General features: G+C 41.5%; 1 protein-coding gene across 10 annotated transcripts in view; it reads left to right on the top strand.

The window, feature by feature from the left end:
• PPP1R12B (protein phosphatase 1 regulatory subunit 12B) overlaps positions 1–23,680 on the top strand; it is a 195,620-nt gene that overhangs the window by 141,469 nt on the left and 30,471 nt on the right. For 6 of the 10 annotated variants that reach the window (XM_033917689.1, XM_033917692.1, XM_033917688.1 and 3 more), the window contains 3 exons: positions 12,426–12,442; positions 16,396–16,561; positions 19,079–19,183. In XM_033917689.1, the coding sequence (XP_033773580.1) occupies positions 12,426–12,442; positions 16,396–16,561; positions 19,079–19,183 (288 nt within the window). Of the gene's footprint in view, positions 1–12,425; positions 12,443–16,395; positions 16,562–19,078; positions 19,184–21,953; positions 22,150–23,680 lie in introns of those variants that run through there. The other 4 variants (XM_033917691.1, XM_033917693.1, XM_033917690.1 and 1 more) reach the window with 4 other exon arrangements.

A 23,680-nucleotide genomic window follows, 5' to 3' on the forward strand; every position in this document is an offset into this window, starting at 1 on the left:
TGCACATGTATTGGGTGGCTCTACGTGCTTGGGTACTAACTGAAGGTGGAGCTAGAGAGCTCAATGAAGTATAACAGAGGCAGAGTGAAAAATCCGGAGTGGACTCCTTCTGCAGCAGCATCCGGCTATAGGGAAATAACCCTACTATCTCTAGAATGTCTTGCCTATCTACTGGAAAAGAGTCTACCAGGGTAAGTACATGATCTCTTTTTAGCAATCGTCAGAAACATTCTCTTCAGTTTTAATAAGTTTTTGTTAGTCATTCTCCAAGGGAGCATAAAAACAAATCAGTCCTCTTGTGTGCCTTATATGGCGTTTGCATTTTCAGTTCAAGCTGCATTCATTCCTCTAGCAAGAACTAGAAAAAAAATGCCCTCAGCAATCATACCCACTTGAGCTTTCTTGATTACTTAGATTTTTTTTTTTAAATTTTAAAATAGCATCTTGAAAATGGAAGGATAAGCAAAGCAGCCATGGTTAAAAAAATATTTATTTATAACAGCTGAAGATATGACCAAACATGCTTCTGTCAATACAGCAATGTATTTTGCCTTCAACCAAAGCAAAACTAAATCTTAGTATTACTTTCCTTATTATTTTAGAAACTTGGGCCATGTCTTTTTGCCATCATTTTTCTGACTAAACCAACTGCACAGCTTTGAAGTACTTTGACGTCTCTCGAGATCTGTTGTGCTTGTCCCATGCTTTCTCAAATTCACGTACTATCCTTCAGTACATCTACACTTCTCCCTCCGTATTCGCGGTTTAGATTATTCATGGTTTTTAGCTTGCTGGCTCCTCCCCCCAAAATCGCTGATTCCAAGCGTTTACAGAGAAAATCGCTGATTCCCAGCACTTTCTTCACCGTGTTTTGCCTCTCCTTCATGAACAGGCCAGGTCTCCCACCATGTTATTCACGGTTTCACCATATTCACGATGGTTTTTAATAGAAAAGAGCGAATAACATATGAAAAAGTTATTTGCGGTTTTTCTGTATTTGCGGTTCTGTTAATCTCCTATCACAGTGAATACGGAGGGAGAAGTGTACTATCCTTCAATACATCTACTGCCCTTTCCATAAATAAATATTTAACATAAATAGAGTTATTTGACCGATGCTTCTGCTGTAAAACAGTATCTTAACAAGGAGATGTGTGAGCGTTTTGTGATGTGTTATTTTCTTTTTTTGTTTCTTTTTATGTTTTTTTAAAATACTCAGGGCTCCTTTTACAAAGGTGCGCTAGTGTTTTTAGTGCACGCACCGGATTAGCGCGCACTACCTGATAAACTTCCACCTGTTCAAGAGGAGGCGGTAGTGGCTAGCGCGTGCGGCATTTTAGCACGCGCTATTCTCGTTAAGGCCCTAACGCACCTTTGTAAAAGGAGCCCTGAGTGGCATCACATGGTGCTCTGATTTCCCCAAGACTGAAATGAACTGACCTGTTTTCCTATAGGAAACCAAGATAAAAAATTAAACAGGAATTCTAAGTTTGGGAATCTTAGGGGGTGGGGGGGAGAGTGGGAGAGGAGGGGTGTCACCACACTTTACTGTGCATAAAGAAAAAAAAACAACAACCCAGTTTTCAGACTACTTTGCTCCAAAGAAATTGACCTTACAAAATAATTTTGTCTACAAGCATCTTGCATCCAATAGCCTTTGATTCATTGGACCAATTTTAGATAAGTGTGTGGCACACACAGTAAAGCCCCACCAAAGGAACAGAGGTGACAGACAGGAAAGACGGACAAACAGATGTCACCAAAGATCTTTATTGTAAAGATGACCCAACATGGCTGGATTTTGGCAGAAACGCCTGCATCAGAAGTCTATAAAAATAAACATTCAACATGTACAAGAGTCATATTAAAAAATGTTAAAAAAAAAAAAGTCAAGAAACTTCTAATATAATAAAATTCTATTATTGGGTGGGTGTCATTCAGGCAGGAAGGAGTGGGCATCTCTCCTGCCGATTTTGGATGTGGGGGGAGGGTGTCAGGGGGTGTCTTTAGGCAAGGAGTGGGCATCATTCCTGCCGATTTCAGGTTTGGGGGTGTCAGAGGGATATCCTCAGGCAGGAAGGACTGGGCATCCCTTCTGCTAATTTGGGGGCGCAATCTTCTGTCCACTGCAGCTGGCTGAGCTGATTGTGGCAAGGGAATTTCCCGCAATCAGCTGAGCTGATCGGGGGAAATTCCCCTGCCGCGATCAGCTGATGGCAAGCTGCAGTCTAGTTTCTGAATTCCCCAGCAAAGATAGGTGGCTGAAATGTAGGCCAGGGTTTTCCAGCCTACATTTCAGCCGCCTATCTTTGCGTGAACCAGGCACAATTCTCTAACCGCCACTATCAGGTGATTGACATGCGATCTTAAAAGCGGCCGCCAACATGGGCACCGGTTAGAGAATCTGGGAGAATATGTTTAAATTGGATCTTATTTTAAGCTGAATACTTTTTTTTTTAGTTTGGAATGTGCTTAAACCATCTCATTTTGTAAGCTTGTTCAGTGCTTTTTGTAATTTGGAATATGCTTGCATGGGCAGAGTTTTGTCATTAAGAAACATATACTTTAGGTAGTTTCCTTAATGCTTAAAATGTGTTCAAATTGCCTATTATTTTAAGTTTTACATATGTGCTTTTGCAGTTTGGAATGAACGTAAATGTTTTATTGTAATTTGTAATGTGCTCAGATGGTCTTAGGTCTGGAATGGGCACACAGGCAATGTTATTTGAGTTGCATTATGAAACATGTAGCCATTGGAGTCTTATTTTAAGTTTGATACTTTTATTCTATCCAGGATTAAGAATTATTGGCATCAATGCTATTTATATTCTATACGGTAGTAGTATTTGATGAGGTTTTTCTTACAAGAAGCTTTCATTTTGGGTGTTCCCGTTTTGAAGAGGCAGTTAACTATTTATTATGAATCACATTGTATTACAAATATTTCAGGTTTGTTTTTTTTTTTAGCAACTTTTATTACCTATTTTAGGAGCATTTAATCTTTCCTAAATTTTTATTTTTTTTTATTTTGAAATTTCAAATAATGTTTACAAAGAAACAACAGGATATGGAAACATAACAAATCATTTTACGAAGCCGCGTTAGCAGCTTTATCGTACCCACATTTTTAGCACGCGCTAACCCCCTCGCTAGCCGAAAAAGTACCGCCTGCTCAAGAGGAGGCGATAGCGGCTAGCGCAGCTGGCAAATTAGCACGTGCTATTACACGCGTTAAACCGCTAACGCGGCTCCGTAAAAGGAGCCCATAATTATTATCATTATAAAATCAGAAATTCCATCTGGCCCTCATTAAAAGAAGAGGTGCACTATTTAATAATAGAAATCTATTTCAAAGGAAAATTAAAGGAAGAAAACATCTTCCTTCTATATAAGCATCTTTTTCAAATCAGGCTCCTCAATTTGAAAATAGCTATCTCAACCAACACAATATGTAATCCCCCATTATTTTTGATCCCAAAAAATATAATCTGTACTTTGAAAAGTCACCAAACACTTGCAAGGCAACTTCAGTTCCACAACTCGAGTTTTCAAGGCTAAAAAGCCTTGAAACCTTTCCTAAATTAATGATTGAAAAGTGGAGAACAAACACATTGGCTGGACAGCCTGTGTTCTACATAACTTTTGAGAAGTTGTGGAGTAAATATGTACACCCACTTTCCAAAATTTGTGAATCACACTAAAATCTTATAAGAATAGGCTATCACACAAATATATACTCACATAAACAGGTATTTTAGAGAGAAACCAGGGGTCTCAAATGCTCCCAGCCAGAAGCCCGATATGTATTACAAAGCTAGTGGCTTATTCGGGGAGCTATCATCGGTCCCGTTTATGCTCTCTATACCAGTAATTTATAGTTGTTTTTATATTTATATATATATTGTTTTTTTGTTTTTTTATGCCTTTTTGTGCTATTTCCCATATTTAGCACAGCTGAAATACTAATATAATGCCCCCTTGACCCTTTAAGTTGTTTGGGTCTTTGTAAGGAGCAGACTCTTCATTAGATCAGCTCGGAATTCTTTGCAGCGCCGGGGGTGTGAACAGTGCTGCCTCTGGCGCTTTCCTGATGAAGCTCCTGTTTAATGAATAGGAGCGAAACGGAGATCTTCCGTCGCTATTGAGAAGAAAATTGATATATGATACTTTCAGCCAAAGAACATGAAAGCTAAGTAATTTCTATTAAAACGGAAGAGCATTATATTAGTATTTCAGCTGTGCTAAATATGGGAAATAGCACAAAAAGGCATTTAAAAAAAAAAAATATATATATATATAAATATAAAAACAACTATAAATTACTGGTATAGAGAGCATAAACGGGACCGATGATAGCTCCCCGAATAAGCCACTAGCTTTGTAATACATATCGGGCTTCTGGCTGGGAGCATTTGAGACCCCTGGTTTCTCTCTAAAATACCTGTTTATGTGAGTATATATTTGTGTGATAGCCTATTCTTATAAGATTTTAGAGTAAATATGTACAACATTTTTTTATTGGTTTAATTCTTTATTTTCACCTTTTGATGGACTGCATCCTTGATTTGATCTTTCTTTTTCATCTGTCTTAATTTGATATTTGGGATTTTTTTTATTGTACTAACCAATTGGAATTTGATTATGTATATTGTATTTTATTTATATTCTTGTTAGAAGTTTCTTGACACGTTTTTTCAATATTTTTTTATAATACTAGTATGGGTTGCATATTTGTTTCTAGACCCCTCATGCAGGCATTTGTGCAGAAATCTGGCCAAGTTGGCTCATCTTTACAAAAAAGACCTTTGATGACGACATCTGGTAGTCCTCCCTTCCGAGGGTTACCATATGTCCAGATTTACCCGGATATGTCCTTTTTATTTTAGAGGACTGTCCAGGTGGGGAGGTTTTTTTTTTAAACCCAGCAGTTTGTCTGAGTTTTGGACTTTTTTGAATCCACCCTAATTTTTTTTTTTTTTTTAAACCATCAGGAGGGCTCAGGAGGAATAAGGAAGCAGTGGGGGTCACCAGTGGGTGGAAGCCGTGTTCCCACCGTACCGGTGGACCGAGGGCAAGAGTTCCTGTTACAGACCATTGGGGGCTTGTTTTAGCAGTGGCTGGAGGTGCAGGAAAGGCTCCAGCTGTGCCTAACTCAGGGCCGCATCTGGGGGCACCTGCACTTGCTCATAAGCCCTCTAGACACGGCCCTGAGCTCAGGCAGAGCAGAGGCCTTTCGCACTAAACAAGCTTCCAGCAGCTCGCCCATGGACCAGCAGTAACCGCAGCAGGATCCTGATTGATATAGCTCCCACCTGCAGGTGTTCCCTGCTTCCACAAGGTGTTCATTCCACGGGATAAGGAGGGGAGGATGGAAGGAGAGAAGATGAAGCTATGTGGCTGAGATTGTGTGGGGGCTGGGACAGGGGCCATGTGTTTTTATTTATTTTTGGAAATATGGTAAGCCTATTTCTTTTGGCCACCTCTTCTTCAGTAGGGCTTTACTGTATGTGCTACAAAATTGATTGAAATTGGATCAAAGATTTATTGGATGCAAGAAGCCTTCAGACAAAATGATTTTGTAAGGTCAGTTTCTTTGAAGTAAACTAGGCTGAAAATTGGATTTTAAGCAAGTTTCAGAGTTGTTAGACCATTTTTTTAATTTTTATTTATTTTGAGCTGCTTACAACTTCTGAAGATGCCTTCAGTAGTTTGGAAACAGGATTTTGCTTTCATTTTTTTTCTTATGCTCTGCTTCTACCATTTTGTTCTTCTTGGAATAAAGAATCAAGATCAGTTTGGCTTCATTCTCCAATAAAACACTATATAATAATTCATTGGCCAGTGTACAGCAGTAATTGTAGGCAAGATTTGTGCATCCATTCAGCTGGGACCAAATTACAGTAAAAGAGTTTGGGGAGAGCACAGTGCTTTCCAAGTGAAGGGAAAACCAGATACAAGATATTTATCAAGGGAGTATAAATGAAAACAGTTACAAGGGAGGATGAAGTCCTGCCCAGTGTGTTAGAGCTTCCAGTCTAAGCAAAATGTGAATTTAACTGAAAGGTATAAAGAAATGGTTATAGCTGTATCTCAAGTTGAAAGTTATAAATAAAACAAGGGGCTGAACCGGAATGTACACAGGTAGGGTTGATCTCAATTAGGGCTCTGGTCTTTGACCTGGGGGCCGCCGCGGGAGCGGACTGCTGGGTGCGATGGACCTCTGGTCTGACCCAGCAGCGACAATTCTTTTGCTCTTAATCATAAAGAAATTTGAAGCATATTACTACTACTTATCACTGAAAGGTTTACGCAATGCTGTACATTTTCACATTTAATTAGACGGTCCTTTCTCGGAAGAGCTTACAATCTAACTTGGACAAACAGACATGACATATAGGGTTGGGGATGCAGAGCCCAAGGTGAGAGGAGTTAGGAGTCGAAAGCACTATCGAAGAGGTGGGCTTTTAACTGGGCCTTGAACACTACCAGAGACGGAGCATACGGCACAGCAAGGTAGAAGGGACGGAGTCTGGAGTTGGCAGTTGAAGAGAAGGGCATAGATAGGAGGGACTTACCAGCTGAACAGAGCTTGTGGAGGGGGGGGAATGACATATAGAGATATAGGGCTCCTTTTACTAAGGTGAGCTAGCGGTTTTAGCACGCACGCTAAACGCCTCCATAGAGCTTGCGTTAGTATTTTTCATTTAGCGCGTGGTTAGCGCGCACTAAAAACGCTAGCGCACCTTAGTAAAAGGAGCCCATAGTGAGGAGCAGCTTAGTGAGTGCATTGGTAGGTCAGTAAGAGGAGTTTGAATTGATGGGAAGCCAATGAAGTGACTTTAGCTGAAGGGTAGCAGCTCTCATGAAATATGAGTCATGCAGCTGAGTGTGTGGCTGCTCTGGAAAGAACCGACATGGAAGTTAGTGGTGCTCATTGGAGACTCTTCAAATGCATCCCGAGTGTTTTGGGTTGATGGTGCTTCTGCTGTTTGTCACTCTTCACAGCCTTATGTACAGTGCTGAATGTAAAGATATGTCATAGCAGGAAATGGGAATAGAATTCATATCTTAAGGTAATAGGAATGTGGTGATGTATCTTCTAGGAAGAAGTGAAATAAATTACAGCTAAATCTTACTACAGTGCACAGATAAAATATTTACAGAGAGGAGGGTCTCAATGTGGATTGATTGATTTATTCAATTTTCTATACTGCTCTCCCAGGAGAGCTCAGAATTCAGGTACTCAAGCATTTTTCCCTGTCTGTCCACTCCCAGTGGGCTCATAATCTATCTAATGTACCTTCATCCCAAACTAGATTCAGAAAATAAAATGACATTGATATTTGTTCTAGGAGAGAGATTGGAATGGGGTGAGGAAAATGGCAGGCCAAGTTTTGTTGAGAAGGAGGTATTCTATTGTTTTATAAGTGTTTTTAAATATTTTAAATTATTGCACTGTGTCTAGTATGCTTTTTCTGGCTGCAGCAGCATAGAAGTTACCAAATTGCAACGAAATAGCTTATGTGCTGGATAGAAATTGAAATAGATACTAGTATTCCAGGGGTATAGGAAGGAATATCCTGAAGTTTCTTCCTGAAGCTTTGGCCATCCAACTCAACCAGTCAGCCAGTTCTGGAACTAAAGCAGCACAAGTCTTTGCTTACAACTGCCTAGGTTTTTCCTTTCCATCTGTAACCTCCTTACTTGTCCTGGCTAAACCAACCACTACATTGTCAGTCTTCAACCAGTTCCAACAATTGCTGCTTCCTCTGTATCAGATGTAGTGATATAAAAACACTGGGGATGACTCAGAACGCTACTCTGAAACTTATCAGCGTAGCAGCACTCCTCACTGAATTCCCCCGTGTATGTGATTGAGGTTTTTTTCTTTTTTGTTTTTTTCTTTGTGTTTGTCTTTTAATTTAACCCTCGGCTTTTCCTGAGAGCTAATTTAAATTTTCTTTCTTCATTTATGTTAACAAGTTTCATGTCCTTATCAAACCTTCTTATGAACCTTCTAAATTTGCTCATATAAGCATTCCGTTCTTTAACAATCATGAATGGGTAATGCACTTAACTTAGTGTTAAAGCTGCATGGCCGCACTGTTCCCCACCAACGCGTTTCGCCTTCTTCGTCAGGACAGGGCTAGTGCAAGACAGTTGTTAGGTTGCATCTGCAGGAGTTTCGTCAGCTGGAAGCCTGAAGTCATAATGCCATTATACAGAACCATGGTGAGACCTCATTTGGAACAGGACAGGTGTGTTCAATTCTGGAGGCCACACTACCGAAAAGATGTGCTGAGAGTAGAGTCGGTGCAACGGATGGCCACCAGGATGGCATCGGGGCTCAAGGATCTATCGTACGAGGAAAGGCTGAAAAATTTGCGGCTGTACTCACTCGAGGAACGTAGGGAGAGAGGAGACATGATCAAGATGTTTAAGCATATTACCGGCCGTATCGAGATGGAAGAAGAGATTCTCTTTCCTCAAAGGACCCTCAGCCACAAGAGGGCATCCGCTCAAACTCAGGGGCGGGAAATTTCATGGCGACACCAGGAAATATTTTTTCACCGAGAGAGTGGTTGATCCTTGGTACGAGCTCCCGGTGCAGGTGATCGAGGCAAACAGTGTGCAAGAATTTAAGAGCAAATGGGATGCCCATGTGGGATCCCTTAGAGGGTTAAGCCAAGGGAACCTGTCACCAGGAGTGGGATCCCTAGGATAGTAGACTTGGGGGTGGGTCAGTAGAGTGGGCAGACCTGATGGGCTATGGCCCTTATCTGCCGTCATCTTCTATGTTTCTATGTTGGTTTACACCATACCATTTCATTCATCCCGCGACCATTTTAAACATTCAAATGTATCAGGACAGCTCTGCATTTCAGTATGTGAAACAGGGTTCCTGTGAAACAGGGCATTGAAAACTTCTCATTAAACTAAATCAGAATCAATTACAAACACCATGTGAAAATGGGAGGATAAACCTTTTTTTTTTTTAATTTGGTTTCCAGAATCGTAACCCCTTAAGATAAGGGCTTTATTTACTGTAACATTGCAAATATTTTTTTTTTTGGGGGGGGGACAAAGTGCACACACTATTTCTTCCTCGATATGTGTCTCATGTGCAAACAGATATTGCCTGTTTCCAATGTCCACGCCAAAGCATAGCTGCAATATCCCTAAAAGCATTCCCTTCAAATGCCAGCATCACTGCAGCAAGTTACTACTTTTAACCTGGGCTCAGTGTGAACCTGTTGTTGTTCTGTCAGGCAGAAAGTTTTGGAAACGGAGGACTTCATTGTGATTCCCAAAGAGCCCTACTGCATGGCCAGCAATGGAAAATTGTTGAAAATAAGGCACTGCACTGATGATTTAGAAACATGAAAAAATGAATGCAGATAAATGACATATTTGTTATATTATATTTTATCATGTCCTGCCATGCCATGTCTGCCATCACTTTGTATAAATACACTTTATTATGTATGTAAACTTGTAACCCCTTCTGAGCTGTTCTGGGAGGATGGGATATAAAACCAAATTAATAAATATAGACCATATGGCCTATCCATGCCATCTACTCTCCCTTCCTTTCCCTTAGAGATTCTCTGTACTAGTCCCAAGCTTTCTTAAATTCTGCCATGAAGCCATTCCATGCATTCACCACCTTTTCCGTACATGAAAAAGGACATAGTATTACTCGAAAAGGTCCAGAGAAGAGCAACAAAAATGATTAAGGGACTGGAGGAGTTGCCGTACAGTGAGAGGCTACAGAAATTGGGCCTCTTCTCCCTTGAGAAGAGGAGATTGAGCGGGACGTGATCGAAACATTCAAGATAATGAAGGGAATAGACTTAGTAGAGAAAGAGAGATTGTTCACCCTCTCCAAGGTGGAGAGAACAAGAGGGCGCACTCTAAAGTTAAAAGGGTATAGATTCCATACAAACGTAAGGAAGTTCTTCTTCACCCAGAGAGTGGTAGAAATCTGGAACGCTTTTTCAGAGGCTGTTATAGGGGAAAGCACCCTGCAGGGATTCAAGACAAGGTTAGACAAGTTCCTGCTGAACCAGAACCTACGCAGGTAAGGCTAGACTCAAATAGGGCACTGGTCTTTGACCTAAGGGCCGCCACGTGAGCGGACTGCTGGGCACAATGGACCACTGGGCTGACCCAGTAGCGGCGATTCTTATGTTCTAAGTATTCCCACAGGTTACTTCTGAGTCTCTCTTTCGCCTTCATCCTATGCTCCCTCGTTCCAGAGTTTCCTGTCAATTGAAAGAGACTCGCCTCTGGTTCAAGCCAGGCCTTAGTAGCTGAGCCAAGATTAAAACCAAACCAAGAACCGCTTACCCTGTTCCAAACTCCATCCACCTCTCCTGTAACCTCTTCCTGCTACTGCCATGCTATTTCTTTGGGATGATATAGCATAATGAGCTCACTTAGTCCAACACTACTGCCTTCCATAAGATGTGACAAGATAATGGTGTTACTCTCTATTCTCCTTTTAATTTGAGGTCTCTGCATTTCAGATCTGCCAAAGAGAAGTAATTTTAAAGATATTTTTCAGACTATGGCATCAAATGCTGGCTCAATCCCCTCCTGTTCCCCCATGTCTTTCCAGTTAAAAACATTAATTCTGGTGACTACAGAACTGGTGGAGAAGGGCAAAATATGGCTATTGCCTACACTTTATCCAGCTTTTATCCGCTTGCTGTCTGCTGGAACAGAAGGCGGGAGGGATTCTTCCTGTCCCGACTCACTACTGGACCACCAGGGCTTACTGTAGGCCCAGGAGAGGCCTGCAACAGATCTGGGAGGGGGTGCAGATGGGTGCTAACTTGAATATAAACCGAGACCCCCATTTTTGGGCCATTTTTCTGGCCTAAAAATCTAGGTTTATATTCGAGTATATACAGTATGTCCACATAGATATTTAAACTTTTCTATCATATCTCCCCTCTTCCGCCTTTTTTCCAAAGTATACATATTGAGAGCTTTAAGTCTCTCCCTATACACTTTATGACAAAGATCACTGATCATTTTAGTAGCCACTGTCTGGATTGACTCCAACCTGTTTATATCTTCTTGAAGGTGCAGCTCTTTAGTTTTCTGTTTTTGGAACTGGTGCCCCCGTTCCATGTCTGGGCATGCCCTTGCTTACTGCACAGATTTGCACTTACTGTACATTAACGTTTGCAAAAACTTGCAATACAAGTAACAGAATCTCTTACTTTTAAATGCAAATCAGTCTAGTTGTCGATTTTAGTTTTTCAAGAATAGTAGAAAAGGAAGGGATTCAAAGTACAAACCACAAAGGAACACAAGAAAGGCACTAAGGGCCTTCAAGTTCCTGGTAATCCTACTTTTAATGATGAACCCAACAAGGGCCATATTTCAGCATCTCTGCCTATATCAAGGGTCAGAAAGTCTTGCAGTTCAGTATAAAAGATCAAAAAATTGAAGTCACAATAAAAAAACGTTGCCCAAACTGGTGGAAAAGAAACACACAATGGTGCCACAGAGAACTGAGCTACACACTTTCTGACCCTTGACACAGGCGGAGAAGCTGAAACATGGCCCATGTTGAGTCTATAACTAAAGTAGGATTGCCCGGAACTTGAAAGCCCTTTGTCCTTTTCTCGTGTTCCTGAACTGATAGGAAGATACGCTTGAAATCTATTTGGAGGTTTGTTTACACGCCCTTTCTCAACCCCTCTGTGCTTTCGTGGCATAAGTTTAAATCTAACCATTGAATTTTCAGCGTACATCTATGTCAAGAAATCATTGGCTGGTAACTGCATGTTTAACCATTAGTGCCCTGTTTTCTCAAGCATGCGGCCACTGAAAATGTCATTTATGTTTCAAAACATCACTAACAAGTGACACAGAGCAATTGAGCTCAAATACCTCTGCTTTTTAATAATCACCATAGCTTATTATTTTAAATAGACCATGTTGATTCTCATGCTACAAAATGGCATGGTCTTTTTTTTTTTCTTTTGGTAATTAGGCTAACAATCAATGAGACAGTAAGGACCCATTTTACAAAGCCACAGTATAGATTCTCCCACGGTAAATCCTATGGGCTTCGGCGCATTTGTCATGGAAGAATCGTTACCACAGTTTTGTAAAAGGGACCCTAAATAAGGTGACTGAATGGTTTGGACTCTATGGTTTTTCATAGAACTGATCAATAAAATAGTTAGCCAAGCGTAAATAGCTTGATATGGTTGCTGCCAAGGTTGTTGATTTTTTTTTTTCTGATCCTATTCATAGATTTAATTTTAGCTATCACTTGAGTTGATATAGAGAACATTGAGGTGCTAATATTGGCATAATATGTTGCCAGCGCTCATATATAATGACATATTTTTCTAATTTTTCTCTTTTTTTGTTTGTTTTATTCCCTCCCCTTTCCATTTCAGCATGAAAGACTTCCCAGGTAAGAACTTAAGTCATTTTTTAAATTTATTATTTTGTTTTCAACAAACCAATTTCCTGCTTTTCTTTTTTATACATTTCTATGTGTATCACACAAATATTTGCATCCTTTCTAATGCAGAATGTGCTTTGGTTGCCTATGGCCCAAATGTTGCCTTGTCAGACTTGGCATCACCACTTGAAACCCTGTGAAGCCTAGAGAAATCAACACTGCATTTAATAACCCTTCATTATGTATTCTGTTTAAGACCTTTATCAATGGTACTTTTTGTTCAGAAGAAATAAATGCTACGTCCTAACATAGTTGCTTTGGGTTGATTGGAACTGTCAGGGTTGCCTATGTGGTGTTGACAGCTGCAGAAGGGTCTGACATCATTTGTGTCTTAGCTGTAAAATCAAAATTTATGTGCAGTGTGTTGGAAAGGTGGTAAATTGAGTAAAGTTTAAACTACTTGTATATCATCTTGAATAAAAGATTTTGTGTCGCAGTTAAGTCTCCTTTATACAGTGTGAGATCTTTTTCTTTCCCAAGTTCGTCAGGAAGCATATTTGATTTTAGAATATGTTACTACCCTAAAATGTAAACATATAGCACTGCAAAAATCCAAATCAGAAGGTCAATTCACTTGAGGCTCCTTTCACAAAGCATGCTAGCAATTTCAATGAAGCCCATAGGAATTGAATGGACTTCATTGCGTTTCCCACGCTAGCGCAGCTTTGTGATAAGAGCCCTTGGCAAGGTGAGCTCACAAAGACATTCTTTTAGAATGAAGGTAAAAGACCCTCAAATATAATGTTAAATTAAAAAAAAAAAAAAAAAAAGTTTTAATGTATTACTCTTTAGTTGTTAAGGTTTTATTTGTGCTGCTTCTTTCCGGCAGAGTCGAGGCAAAGCTAAAAAGATAAACAGATAAATTTGGCTGTAATGTTAGATCGTCCTAACAGCAGTGCCTCTATTCATTTTCGTGTCAGAAAACTAAAACTAAGACTAAGAGAAGCCTACAGAGAAAAAAATCGCCAATGCTTACCGTTTGAGGGAGCAATTCAGAGTAGTGTCTTAGCCGCGATTGGAATCAGTGTCATTAAATGCAGCTGGCCCAACGCACATATCCGCGCGTCTGACGTCATTGGGCGCGTCATGCGGGGCTCAGCTGCATAGGAAAACCGGCATGTTAGCTTCAAAATAGAAGCCCGGCTTCCTAGTTTCAAAAAAGAAGCCCCAAGAAATGAAGAGCTATGGGGAATTCTTACAATATTGATAACCATTCAATTTCTTCATTTAATCCCATAGGTGCCAAAGATTTGAGTTTAAAAATCCATTGTTGTTCCTTGATGGCTAAGGCTTTCTGTACATTTCCTCCCTCCCACCCTACTATTACTGCATCTATAATCCTCCATTTAATATCAGACCAGGTATGTTCCACCAGTTGCCAGTGTCTTACCCTCGACCCTGAAGAAAAGTTTCTATAGTGAAACATGCATGTCGGGAGAGGTACAAAGGTACAAAGTTGAGCTAAACACTATCAAGTTAAGTGAAGTTCCTCTTTCTCATAGTACTTATACTAATATGAAGATTTTATATATATAAAGAAAAGGACTAAAAATAATGAATAAAAATTAATAAAGATTGGACTGACGAAGAGTGAAGCAACTGAGGCGGTTTTGGTGCCCGGTTGCAGTCAGAAGGTCCATACAAATAAACAATTTATATAAAATAGAATTGTGTGCACTAATAATCTACAAGTGTATCGCTGTTGTTTAGACTTAATATTGAATAATAGTTGGAAGATTCAGCTGTTATATATAAGACAACAGAGTGACTTGAAGACTTTTAAAAGATTGTTATAATGACCATGGGAGGAAGAGGAAGGAAAGGGGATATTAAGACTACTGGATGGGGGTGGGGGTGGGGGAGAGAGAGAAGAGAGAGATGTCAGACCAGGGAAAGGAAGGAGGGGGAAAAGGTTCCAGACTAAGGCAGGGGGAGGGGAAGGGAAAGACAGAGATGCCAGACCAAAAAGGGGGGGAAGAGAAAGAGGGGAGAGAGATGCCAGACTGGGAAAGAGGATAAACATACCAAACTATAGGAGGGGTAAAGAGAGGGTAGTATGCCAGAGAAGCATAAGAGCTACCATACTGAGACAGACCACAGGTTCCAAAGAGTAGAATAAATTTATGCTGCTTAAAATAAAGCAGGGGATTTCCCCCAGATTCGGGGGAGGAAGTGGGAGAAGGGAGAGATGTTGGACTCAAGTGAGGAAAGGAGAGAGAGACAGAGACAGATGGATGAGAAGGACAGAGGGGCTACTAGTGGGACCAGGAGAGATGGTAGGGAATAGGGAGAGATAGACTTCAGGGAGTGTGGAGGGGGCAGGAGAGAGAAGGTCTTGGGGAAGGACAGAGGGGGACAGGAAAGGGAAAGATGGCAAAAGGGGTGAAACAGGGTCAGAGAGAGATGGTAAAGGGTGTGAAAGGGGAAAAGGGAGAGATGGAAATGGTAGGACCACTGCTGCTTTGGGGCACTGAGGGAGGAAAGGTTGGTACATCAGGACTACTGCTGCCGCCTCGGGTAAGTAAAGACCCTGTCGGGTGATAAATGCAATGGAGGATCTGTGAGGGCCAAAAGGGTACAAAGGAAATGGTGAAAGGTGAGGTGGTGAGACTGGGATCAGTGGGAGGCAGGGTCCGGGCATGATAGAGGCGGGGCATGGGTGGGGTCAGAGTCAGGGTATAGGTGGGGCTATTCTAGCACCCGTTACTGTAACGAATGTAACGGGCTAAAACACTAGTATATTAATAATATCCCTTATTCCCTTTTTCAGAAATCCACTAGCTGTACTTACCAGCCAGGACAGACATGGCACAACGGGATTAGAAACATACCTCACTGATACTTTTTACCTCTAGTTCCTAAAATGCATAATATGACAGTTTGACTGCTCAAAGAAGGTTTAATTTCTCACTCATTGTGAGTTGTAAAAGTAGGATCTAGAAGCTCTTCCCTTTCCCCCTGCCTAGCTCCTGCCAGTTTATAGTTAAGTCCCAATAAACAAGTAGACAGATGATCTACTAGGTCCCAAAGGAAAGAAACTGTGGCAGCAAATGTGGTAAAGAGTGAAAAAAAAATCATAAAAACCTTTATTATAGTAGATGAAAACACTGACCAACACGACCCGCCAGATGAATAATTACTAGAAGGAATTATACCACAAGGCAATGATTTGCAAAAGTTATCAGTTATATTAGAGAACTCTTTATGTGAAATCTCCAAACATGCAACTTTTAATAGTTGGCTTTGTTTTTGAGCAAGTTTTAAATGCCATCATGAGGATTTACTTTAAGAACTTTGGTAGTTTGGAAATTTAATAAAGATTTACAAAAAAATAAACCCAAAAAACTTTGGAGCCATATTTTATGGACAACATGTTTGGTGGTTTCCCAATGTTATAAAGTCAACTCAACAGAGAAGAAAGCAATTTTTGCTTCTTAGAGAAGGAACAAGGAAATTGGGAGCAACCTTTTTGTTAGCTTATCTGTGCAAGTATATTGTGAAATATTTAGGTTTAAAATATGTGTTTTTTCAACCTGAACATCTAAAAGCGTTTATAGAGTTAAAGGGTTTGTCTAACAGTTAGATCTTTTGATATTGGCTGGATAATGGCTGTATTGGCACCGTTTCATCTTTTAATTTTCTTTTTTTATTGCTCCTCATATTTTCAGGCCACTTCATAGTGGTGTAAGAAAGAGATTAAGTTCTCATTTATAAGTCTTTCTTTTGATATTGCTATATGTTTGTTTTGTATTGCTTTCTTAGAGATCTTACTCTTTGTTTCTGGAACAAGTTGTATAACTACTAATAAAGTTGAAAATAAAAAGATATAACATTTTTTTTAAAAGAGTGAAAAAAAATCATAAAAATCTTTATTTCTAGTGCTTTTCACACTTCTCTCCTAGGCTAGAAACTAGCAATACCAACCCCATAACATGCGACAGTTTTAATGATGGCGCCTCCAGCAGGACTAGCGTTTATACCAGAAGAGAGAATCGCCTGGCTTCCCTGAGCAGCAGAACAGATGATGGCGACAAGGACTATAAGAAAGTAACTGTTCCCCTTTCACCGGTCTGTGGTGTTTCTAGATTTTGCCTGATTGACAGCAGCTTTTATGGTGTTCAGCTGCTGTTTGATGATTTATCTTGGGCTCTGCTGTTTATATAGTCAACCCTCGATACAACAGATTCTGATTTAATGGACTTTAGAAACAGACAAAATAATTAACATTTTAACATTTATTTTATATTCATTATTATGTTTTTTAAATCATTTACACACAGCAAATAAATACATTTATATACTAATTTACCATATATACTTGAATATAAGCCAAGATTTTTTGAGTCAAAAAAATGGCCCAGAAATGGGGGTCTCTGCTTATATTTGAGTCAGCGCCCACCCACCCCCCTCTCGAACCTGTTGCAGGCCTCCGCCAGGCCTTCGCAAGACCTGGTGGTCCAGCAGTGGGCCTGGACAGGAGGGATCCCTCCTGCCTCCTTGTTCCTGCCAACTCTAAAAACTTTTACTTTTCTCCCGCCTCCCCTGAATACCTTTTGCAGTCCCTTGTGTTTTTGTGGTGGGCCGGAACAGGAGGGATCCCTCCTGCCTTCTGTTCAGGCTGACTGTAACAATTTTTACCTCCCTCGCGCCTCCCCTGGGAAAATCACTCCTGCTCGGTTCACCACTGGACCTCCAGGAAATTGAAAGGTACACTGGGGAGGCAGGAAGGAGGTAAAAAATGTCACAGTCAGTTGGGACAGGAGGTGGGAGGGATCTCTCCTTTCATGGCTCACAGCGAGACCACCAGGGAATTTTAAAAGTATGTGGGGGAAGCAGCAGAGAAGTAAACTTTTTAGAGTTGGCCGGGACAGGAGGCAGGAGGGATCCCATCACTGGACCACCAGGTCTTACGGCAGGCCCGGTGGAGGGAGGGAGGGGGGGACAGGGTGCAGAGCCTAGCAGGACAGGAGGGGAGGGGTGCTGAGTGCAGAGCCTGGCAGGGCAGGGCTCTTGAATTTTAACCCCCTCCAACCCGTCTTGTATTCAAGATGACCGTACTTCTTCCTTGGGGGGGAAGGGCTACCTCGCCTTATATTCGAGTATATGATTTTTGTATTCATTAATATTTAGATTTCCCCCAGAAACTGTGGACACTTGGCAGTTACGGACACCCTCTCTCCCCTGTTAGTCCATTGAATCAAGTGTTGACTGTATTTGAAGTTTCCAGAATACTTATTATGGACATCCTTGATATTGAAATCAGATTATCTAAAACACTTTAACCTTTCTTCATAAAGTGTATCTGCTCACTGGCATGTCTCTCTCTGATGTGAGAATCAGGAGTTCAAATCTAGCCTAACCAATCTTGGCTTTTGTTGTTCTGAAATAGAATGTGTGGGGCTTGTAAATTGGTGATTTCAGTGTCACATATTTGTAAGACAATTTAAGACATCTGGATCTGATACACTCAGGAACCCGTTGCATTAAGTACTAACGCATGCTTAATGGGAAAAATGACCTGATGCAGGATGCACTAAAGCAGTGGTGTTCAACAAACCGCCCCTAAAGGCCTTCATTACGACCCTCAAGCAGCTGGCTGAAATGCACTTCAAATCCTGTGCATGCATTAATTTCAGTCTTGACCACTTGATATAGTAATGGCAAACAAACTCCTAAGTATGTTGTTTAGGTAACTCATTTATGGAATTTTCTACTGCTGATAATCCAAAATAAAGTGTTTTTTAGAAGTGATATTACTATAAATATGTAATGCTTGATTCCCAGCCTGAACAAGCAGACCAACGCAGTTTACAAAATTGGTAGCATATGTAAGCTTGAAATCTTTTCGTGGCCCTCGGAGCTTCCTCATATTCACACTGCGGCACTGGAGACCACAGCACTAAAGCGCATGCAAATGACAAAACTAAGCTCGCAGTTTTGGTTTGTTTGTTTTTTAACTGGGCATGTCGGGGGGGCAGAGAATAGGTGTGCTGACATTATCACTGTGCTATCCGGTTAGCGTTTCCATTGCGTGTGAGCCCTTAGCTCCCCCTAAATAGGAGGTAATAAGTGCACCTGCATTGAATTTTTTGTATAAATGCCCAGGCACTGATGCTAACATTTGCACACCGTCTGAAATTCAACAAATAGACAAATGCCTTATTGTGTGGCCATGCTAGAAATGGGTTTAGCACATCGGAAAGTTCTGCTTTAGGGCGTGGTAAACCCATTTACTAGCATAACTTGTTCAAAGGGCCCCTTAATAAATAAAATTATATCTATCTGAGGAGCTGATGACTTTGGCCGAAAGAGGAAATTTAGCTTTGTTGGTTGCTTACAGCAAACAAGTGATTCTGAACTTCACTGAGGTGGCAGAGCATGAACAGGAAACAGTGCTTGAGTACCTGAATAAATTCATGTAAACTGTTCTGAGCTCCCCTGGGAGAATGGTATAGAAATTGAATAAATAAATTTACCAAGGGGTGACGGAGTTTGGTGGTATAGCTGTGAAATATGCTTTTAAAATATGAAATGTTTGATGTTCAATTTAGATGTCACCTGTTGCTTTTCTGTTTCCCACGTTAGCTTTATGAAAATGCTGTGTCGGAGAATGAAAAATTAAAAGCAAAACTACAAGAAGCCAAAATGGAACTAGCAGATACAAAATCTAAGCTGGAGAAGGCGGCTCAGGTGAGAATAACCCAGTCAAGGTGCTATGCAAGAATGGGATGTGTCTTCTGGATATAATCATGTTCTCCTGTCTCCCAGTTCTTCCTATCCAGGGGAGGGGTGCTGAGTGCAGAGCCTGGCAGGGCAGGGCTCTTGAATTTTAACCTCCTCCAACCCGTCTTATATTCAAGTTGACCATGTTTCTTCCTTGGGGGGGGGGGGGAGGGCTACCTTGCCTTATATTCGAGTATATGATTTTAGTCTTTATAGCACAAATATGTGGCCTGGTAGAAATCAAAAGTAGTTCTCGTTACTCCAAAAAGACACAAACAAACATGCACCCTTTTACATATCCTCTATGTGCCCCCATTAGTCACTGATAGGAAGATGTGTTTTTCTAAAATCTACATTTAGGGAAATTAAAGTATTAATTTCCATATACCTTGATCAGATTTTTTAAAAGCTAAGATCCAGTATGTAGGGCTCCTTTTACTAAGGTGTGCTAGCGTTTTTGGCGCACGCAGGATATTACCACGCGCTACGCGGCTAGAACTAACGCCACCTCAATGCTGGTGTTAGTGTCTAGCGCGCGTGGCAATGTAGCGCATGCTATTCCACATGTTAATGCCCTAACTCAGCTTCGTAAAAGGAGCCCTTAGAGGACCTTAAATATGGGTGGGGATGGTCAGATGAGTGAGTCTTCCTACTGTAGAGGTACAGCTGAAATTTGAATAACATAACTCCTTAATCTCTTGCAAAAAATAGTGTGGGGTTCTTTTATTTGTGGTATATCAAATAAAAACCATAAATGACAATTGTTTCTAGTGAAATAGGTGTGTCATTCTGGACAGTAGGGTATTTTCCCCATGCTCACGAACCTTGCAGAAGGAATCCATTCCAGGTTTTCAACTCCTCCTCCTCCATAGATCTCTACTGCCCCTTTCAGTTTTTCCTTCTGTATGTGAGCTGGAAGGAGTCTTTCTGATCTGCTCTCTAGATTTCTTTATTATTTTTGGTATTTTTTGTGGGTTTTGCGGCTACCGGAGCTCCCCAATGTGTGTGGGGGAGGGGGGAGGGAGCTCTGCCTGCATGGAGAAGATGCAGACTTGGGTCTGCAACTAGTAGGTTAGTCTCTTGGATGACCTCTTTGGCAGACTGCAGTAAACTTTGTGGAGCTTGGGGTCCATTTCCCTTGTAGCTTAGCTTACAAGTACAACCCGATCTTCTACCTCAGGGCCTGGTGGTCATACTTGCAGAGCAGAACAGATTTGTAGTTCAGGGGGTCTCCCCATACCCCTCCTCCTTATGTATTCCTGTATAGGGCTATCACCTGTTTTGGTACAAACTGAAAATGGGAGCAGAGCCCTGTAGAGAAGGAGGAGTTGAAACCCTGGAATGAATTCCTTCTGCATGGCTCGCAAGCATGGAGAAAATTCCCTATTGTTCAGAATGACACACCAATCTGCTAGAAAAGATATTAGCAAGGTAAGAAAATAATCTTTGATGGGCTCTCCCTGGGCCATTTCATTGCCTACTGATGGCATTATCTTGTGGGAGATTTTGTGGAGCTCGGGGTCCATTTCCTTTGTAGCTTAGCTTGCCTACTGATTCCAGCTGCTTGAGTTCAGGCTGTTAGGCATCCACAAGGGGCTCAGCAGGGCTCTTCAGGATGCCAGCTGCAATTTTGCCTCCCTCCCTTTACATTTGCAGTTCCGCAGGGGTTAACGATCAGTCCAACTTCGGTCTGACTGGCAGCCCAAAGATCTCAAAAGTCTGGAGGACTGGCTGATTGAGGCAAGGATTATTCTCCCAGATCCAGTTATGTCTTAGAACTGAGGCAGACTGCAGCACTTTCAGAGCACTTGTCACAGTGAGTAAGGCTAGGGCGAATACTTCACAGAATAGCATACCACCCAGGGAAAGTAGCCGTCATGGCACCAGATTGGCTACGTAGGCCATGTTACATGGACCTAGTTCATCTTCAAAGGGACAAGGGTCTCAGACTACATTTACAACCTGATCTTCTATCTCAGGGCCTGGTGGTCATACTTGCAGAGCAGAACAGATTTGTAGTTTGGGGAGTCTCCCCATACTCCTGATTCTTATGTATTCCTATATAGGGATATCACCTGTTTTGGTACAAACTGAAAATGGGGCAGAGTCCTATAGAGAAGGAGGAGTTGAAAACCTGGAATGAATTCCTTCTGCATGGCTCGCGAGCATGGAGAAAATACTCTATTGTTCAGAATGACACACCAATCTGCTAGAAAAGATATTAGCAAGGTAAGAAAGTAATCTTTGATGGGCTCTCCCTGGGCCATTTCATTGCCTACTGATGGCATTATCTTGCAGGAGACTGGTTTCAGTCTCAAACCTGATGATTGCACGTTAAATCAGCAGGGGCTGGGGATATTATAAAAACAACAATCTCAGTCCCCTCTCAAGGTAGCAGCCCAGCCATTTCACAATAGTAATGCTTGCAAGTGGGGTTCACAGAGCACTTGTCCTGGAATCTGAAGGGAAATTAATGTCTACCCTAAAAAGGGTTGTCACTGCAGTGGCTGGAAGTTAGGAGGAAGAGGAGGAGATTAGAGACTAATCAAGGACTAGGGAGATCCAATGTGCCAGCAAATGAAGGCCCATGCTGGTTCAGTTTTGGGACCCCCATTGTCCTAAATGGCAGTGAGCAAGGCTGAGGCAAGATCCTACTGGGCGGTACAGGGGGGATGGTGGTTTAGGCCCCAGAATAAAGAGCAGCGATGTAACTCCTCTAACATGTGGCATTTTTCAGCTTAGATTACAGCTTCCGATGACCTACAGAAAGAACGTATGCCTGACCTCAGTTCTTTGAATAGGTTCCATGAAGTTACCATAACAGCAATGCAAATCTGCTGAATGTGTCCAGTTCCACTGCAAGGGTGAATCATCTCGTGGAACTGGGCTATTAACACTGTTCTTTCCTGGTGTGGTCACAAATAAACAGCAATCTGTAATACCATGAAATTATTGTGCAACTCTTTACTTGGTCTTTAAAACATATAGGTAGTGTCTTAAGGGAATCTTTGAGTCCATCAAGAAATCATGCATTTGTACAGGCCTGGAGTGGTTGTGCACAGTGCCTTGAGGCATTACCACAGAAGAGTTCTGGTTTCAGATGTATGGTGAAGTTAGAATGCATCAGAGGTGTATTGTTCAGCTCCAGGGGAGACATGGTTATGAAAGAAGAAAGACTTATGGCCCCTGTTCCCACCCTCCTCCACATTTCATCCAAGTTCTAGGCGGTGTGCATTAATAAAAGAGCATTAAATAAAATACATATGGTATGACTAAATTAATAAAATCAGACGTTACATATAGACAGACTTAATTAATAAAAGCAGATCTTACTGGGGTAGTTTGTTTGGCAGACAGACGAACTAAGACAAACTGGAACAATGGGAAAAGAGGAGGAACTACAATCTTGAAAGAACAGTAAGAAGGAGAAACAAAAGGGGGGGGGGGAAGGAAGGTACAGGTTAGTCATTGTTTAGTCCTTAAAAGGACAGAGTCCAAAGGTATCAGCGAAGAGGAAAGCTTTTAGTTTGAACTTAAAATAGTTTAGGGCCGTGTTTCCCAACCAGCCAGTCGGGTTTTTGGGATGACCCTAATGAATATGCATGAGAGAGATCTGCATATAATGGAGGTGAAAGGCATGCATATCTGCTCCATGCATTTTCATTAGGGCTATCATGAAAACCTGACTGGCTGGTGGTCCTCCAGGACAGGGTTGGGAACCACTGGTTTAGGGTGATGATAGAGAAGCACTACAGAGTTTTCTCTTCTAGGATGCTGTCCTAGACCCTGCCCTAAGAACATAAGAATTTGCCTCCGCCGGGTCAGACCAGAGGTCCATCTCGCTCGGCAGTCTGCTCCCGCGGCAGCCCATCAGGTCCATGACCTGTAAGTAATCCCTTATATCCTTCAATCCTTTTTATCCTTCCTTATCTATATCCTTCTAACTGTACCCTTCTTCATCCTATATCTTCCCTATCTATATCCTTCAATAACTTCTTCTTTCAAGAATTTATCCAATTTCTCTTTGAAACCCTGTAAAGTACTCTGTCCTATCACACCCTCCGGATGCACATTCCAGGTATCCACCACCCTCTGAGTGAAGAAGTACTTCCTGGCATTGGTTCTAAACCTGTCCCCTTTTAGTTTCTCCGCGTGCCCCCTTGTTCTTGTAGTTCCCCATAGGCTGAAGAATCTGTCCCTCTCCACATTCTCAATGCCCTTCATGATCTTATATGTCTCTATCATGTCTCTGAGTCTCCACTTTTCCAGGGAGAAGAGCCCCAGTTTCTCTAGCCTGTCTGTGTATGAAAGGTTTTCCATACCCTTTATCATACGTGTAGCTCTTCTCTGGACCCTCTCAAGTATCGCCATATCCTTCTTCAGGTACGGCGACCAGTACTAAACACAGTACTCCAGATGCGGTCGCATCATCGCTCGATACAATGGCAGGATAACTTCCTTCGT

Source organism: Geotrypetes seraphini, chromosome 13, assembly GCF_902459505.1.
Source record: "Geotrypetes seraphini chromosome 13, aGeoSer1.1, whole genome shotgun sequence".
Taxonomy (NCBI): Eukaryota; Metazoa; Chordata; class Amphibia; order Gymnophiona; family Dermophiidae; genus Geotrypetes; species Geotrypetes seraphini.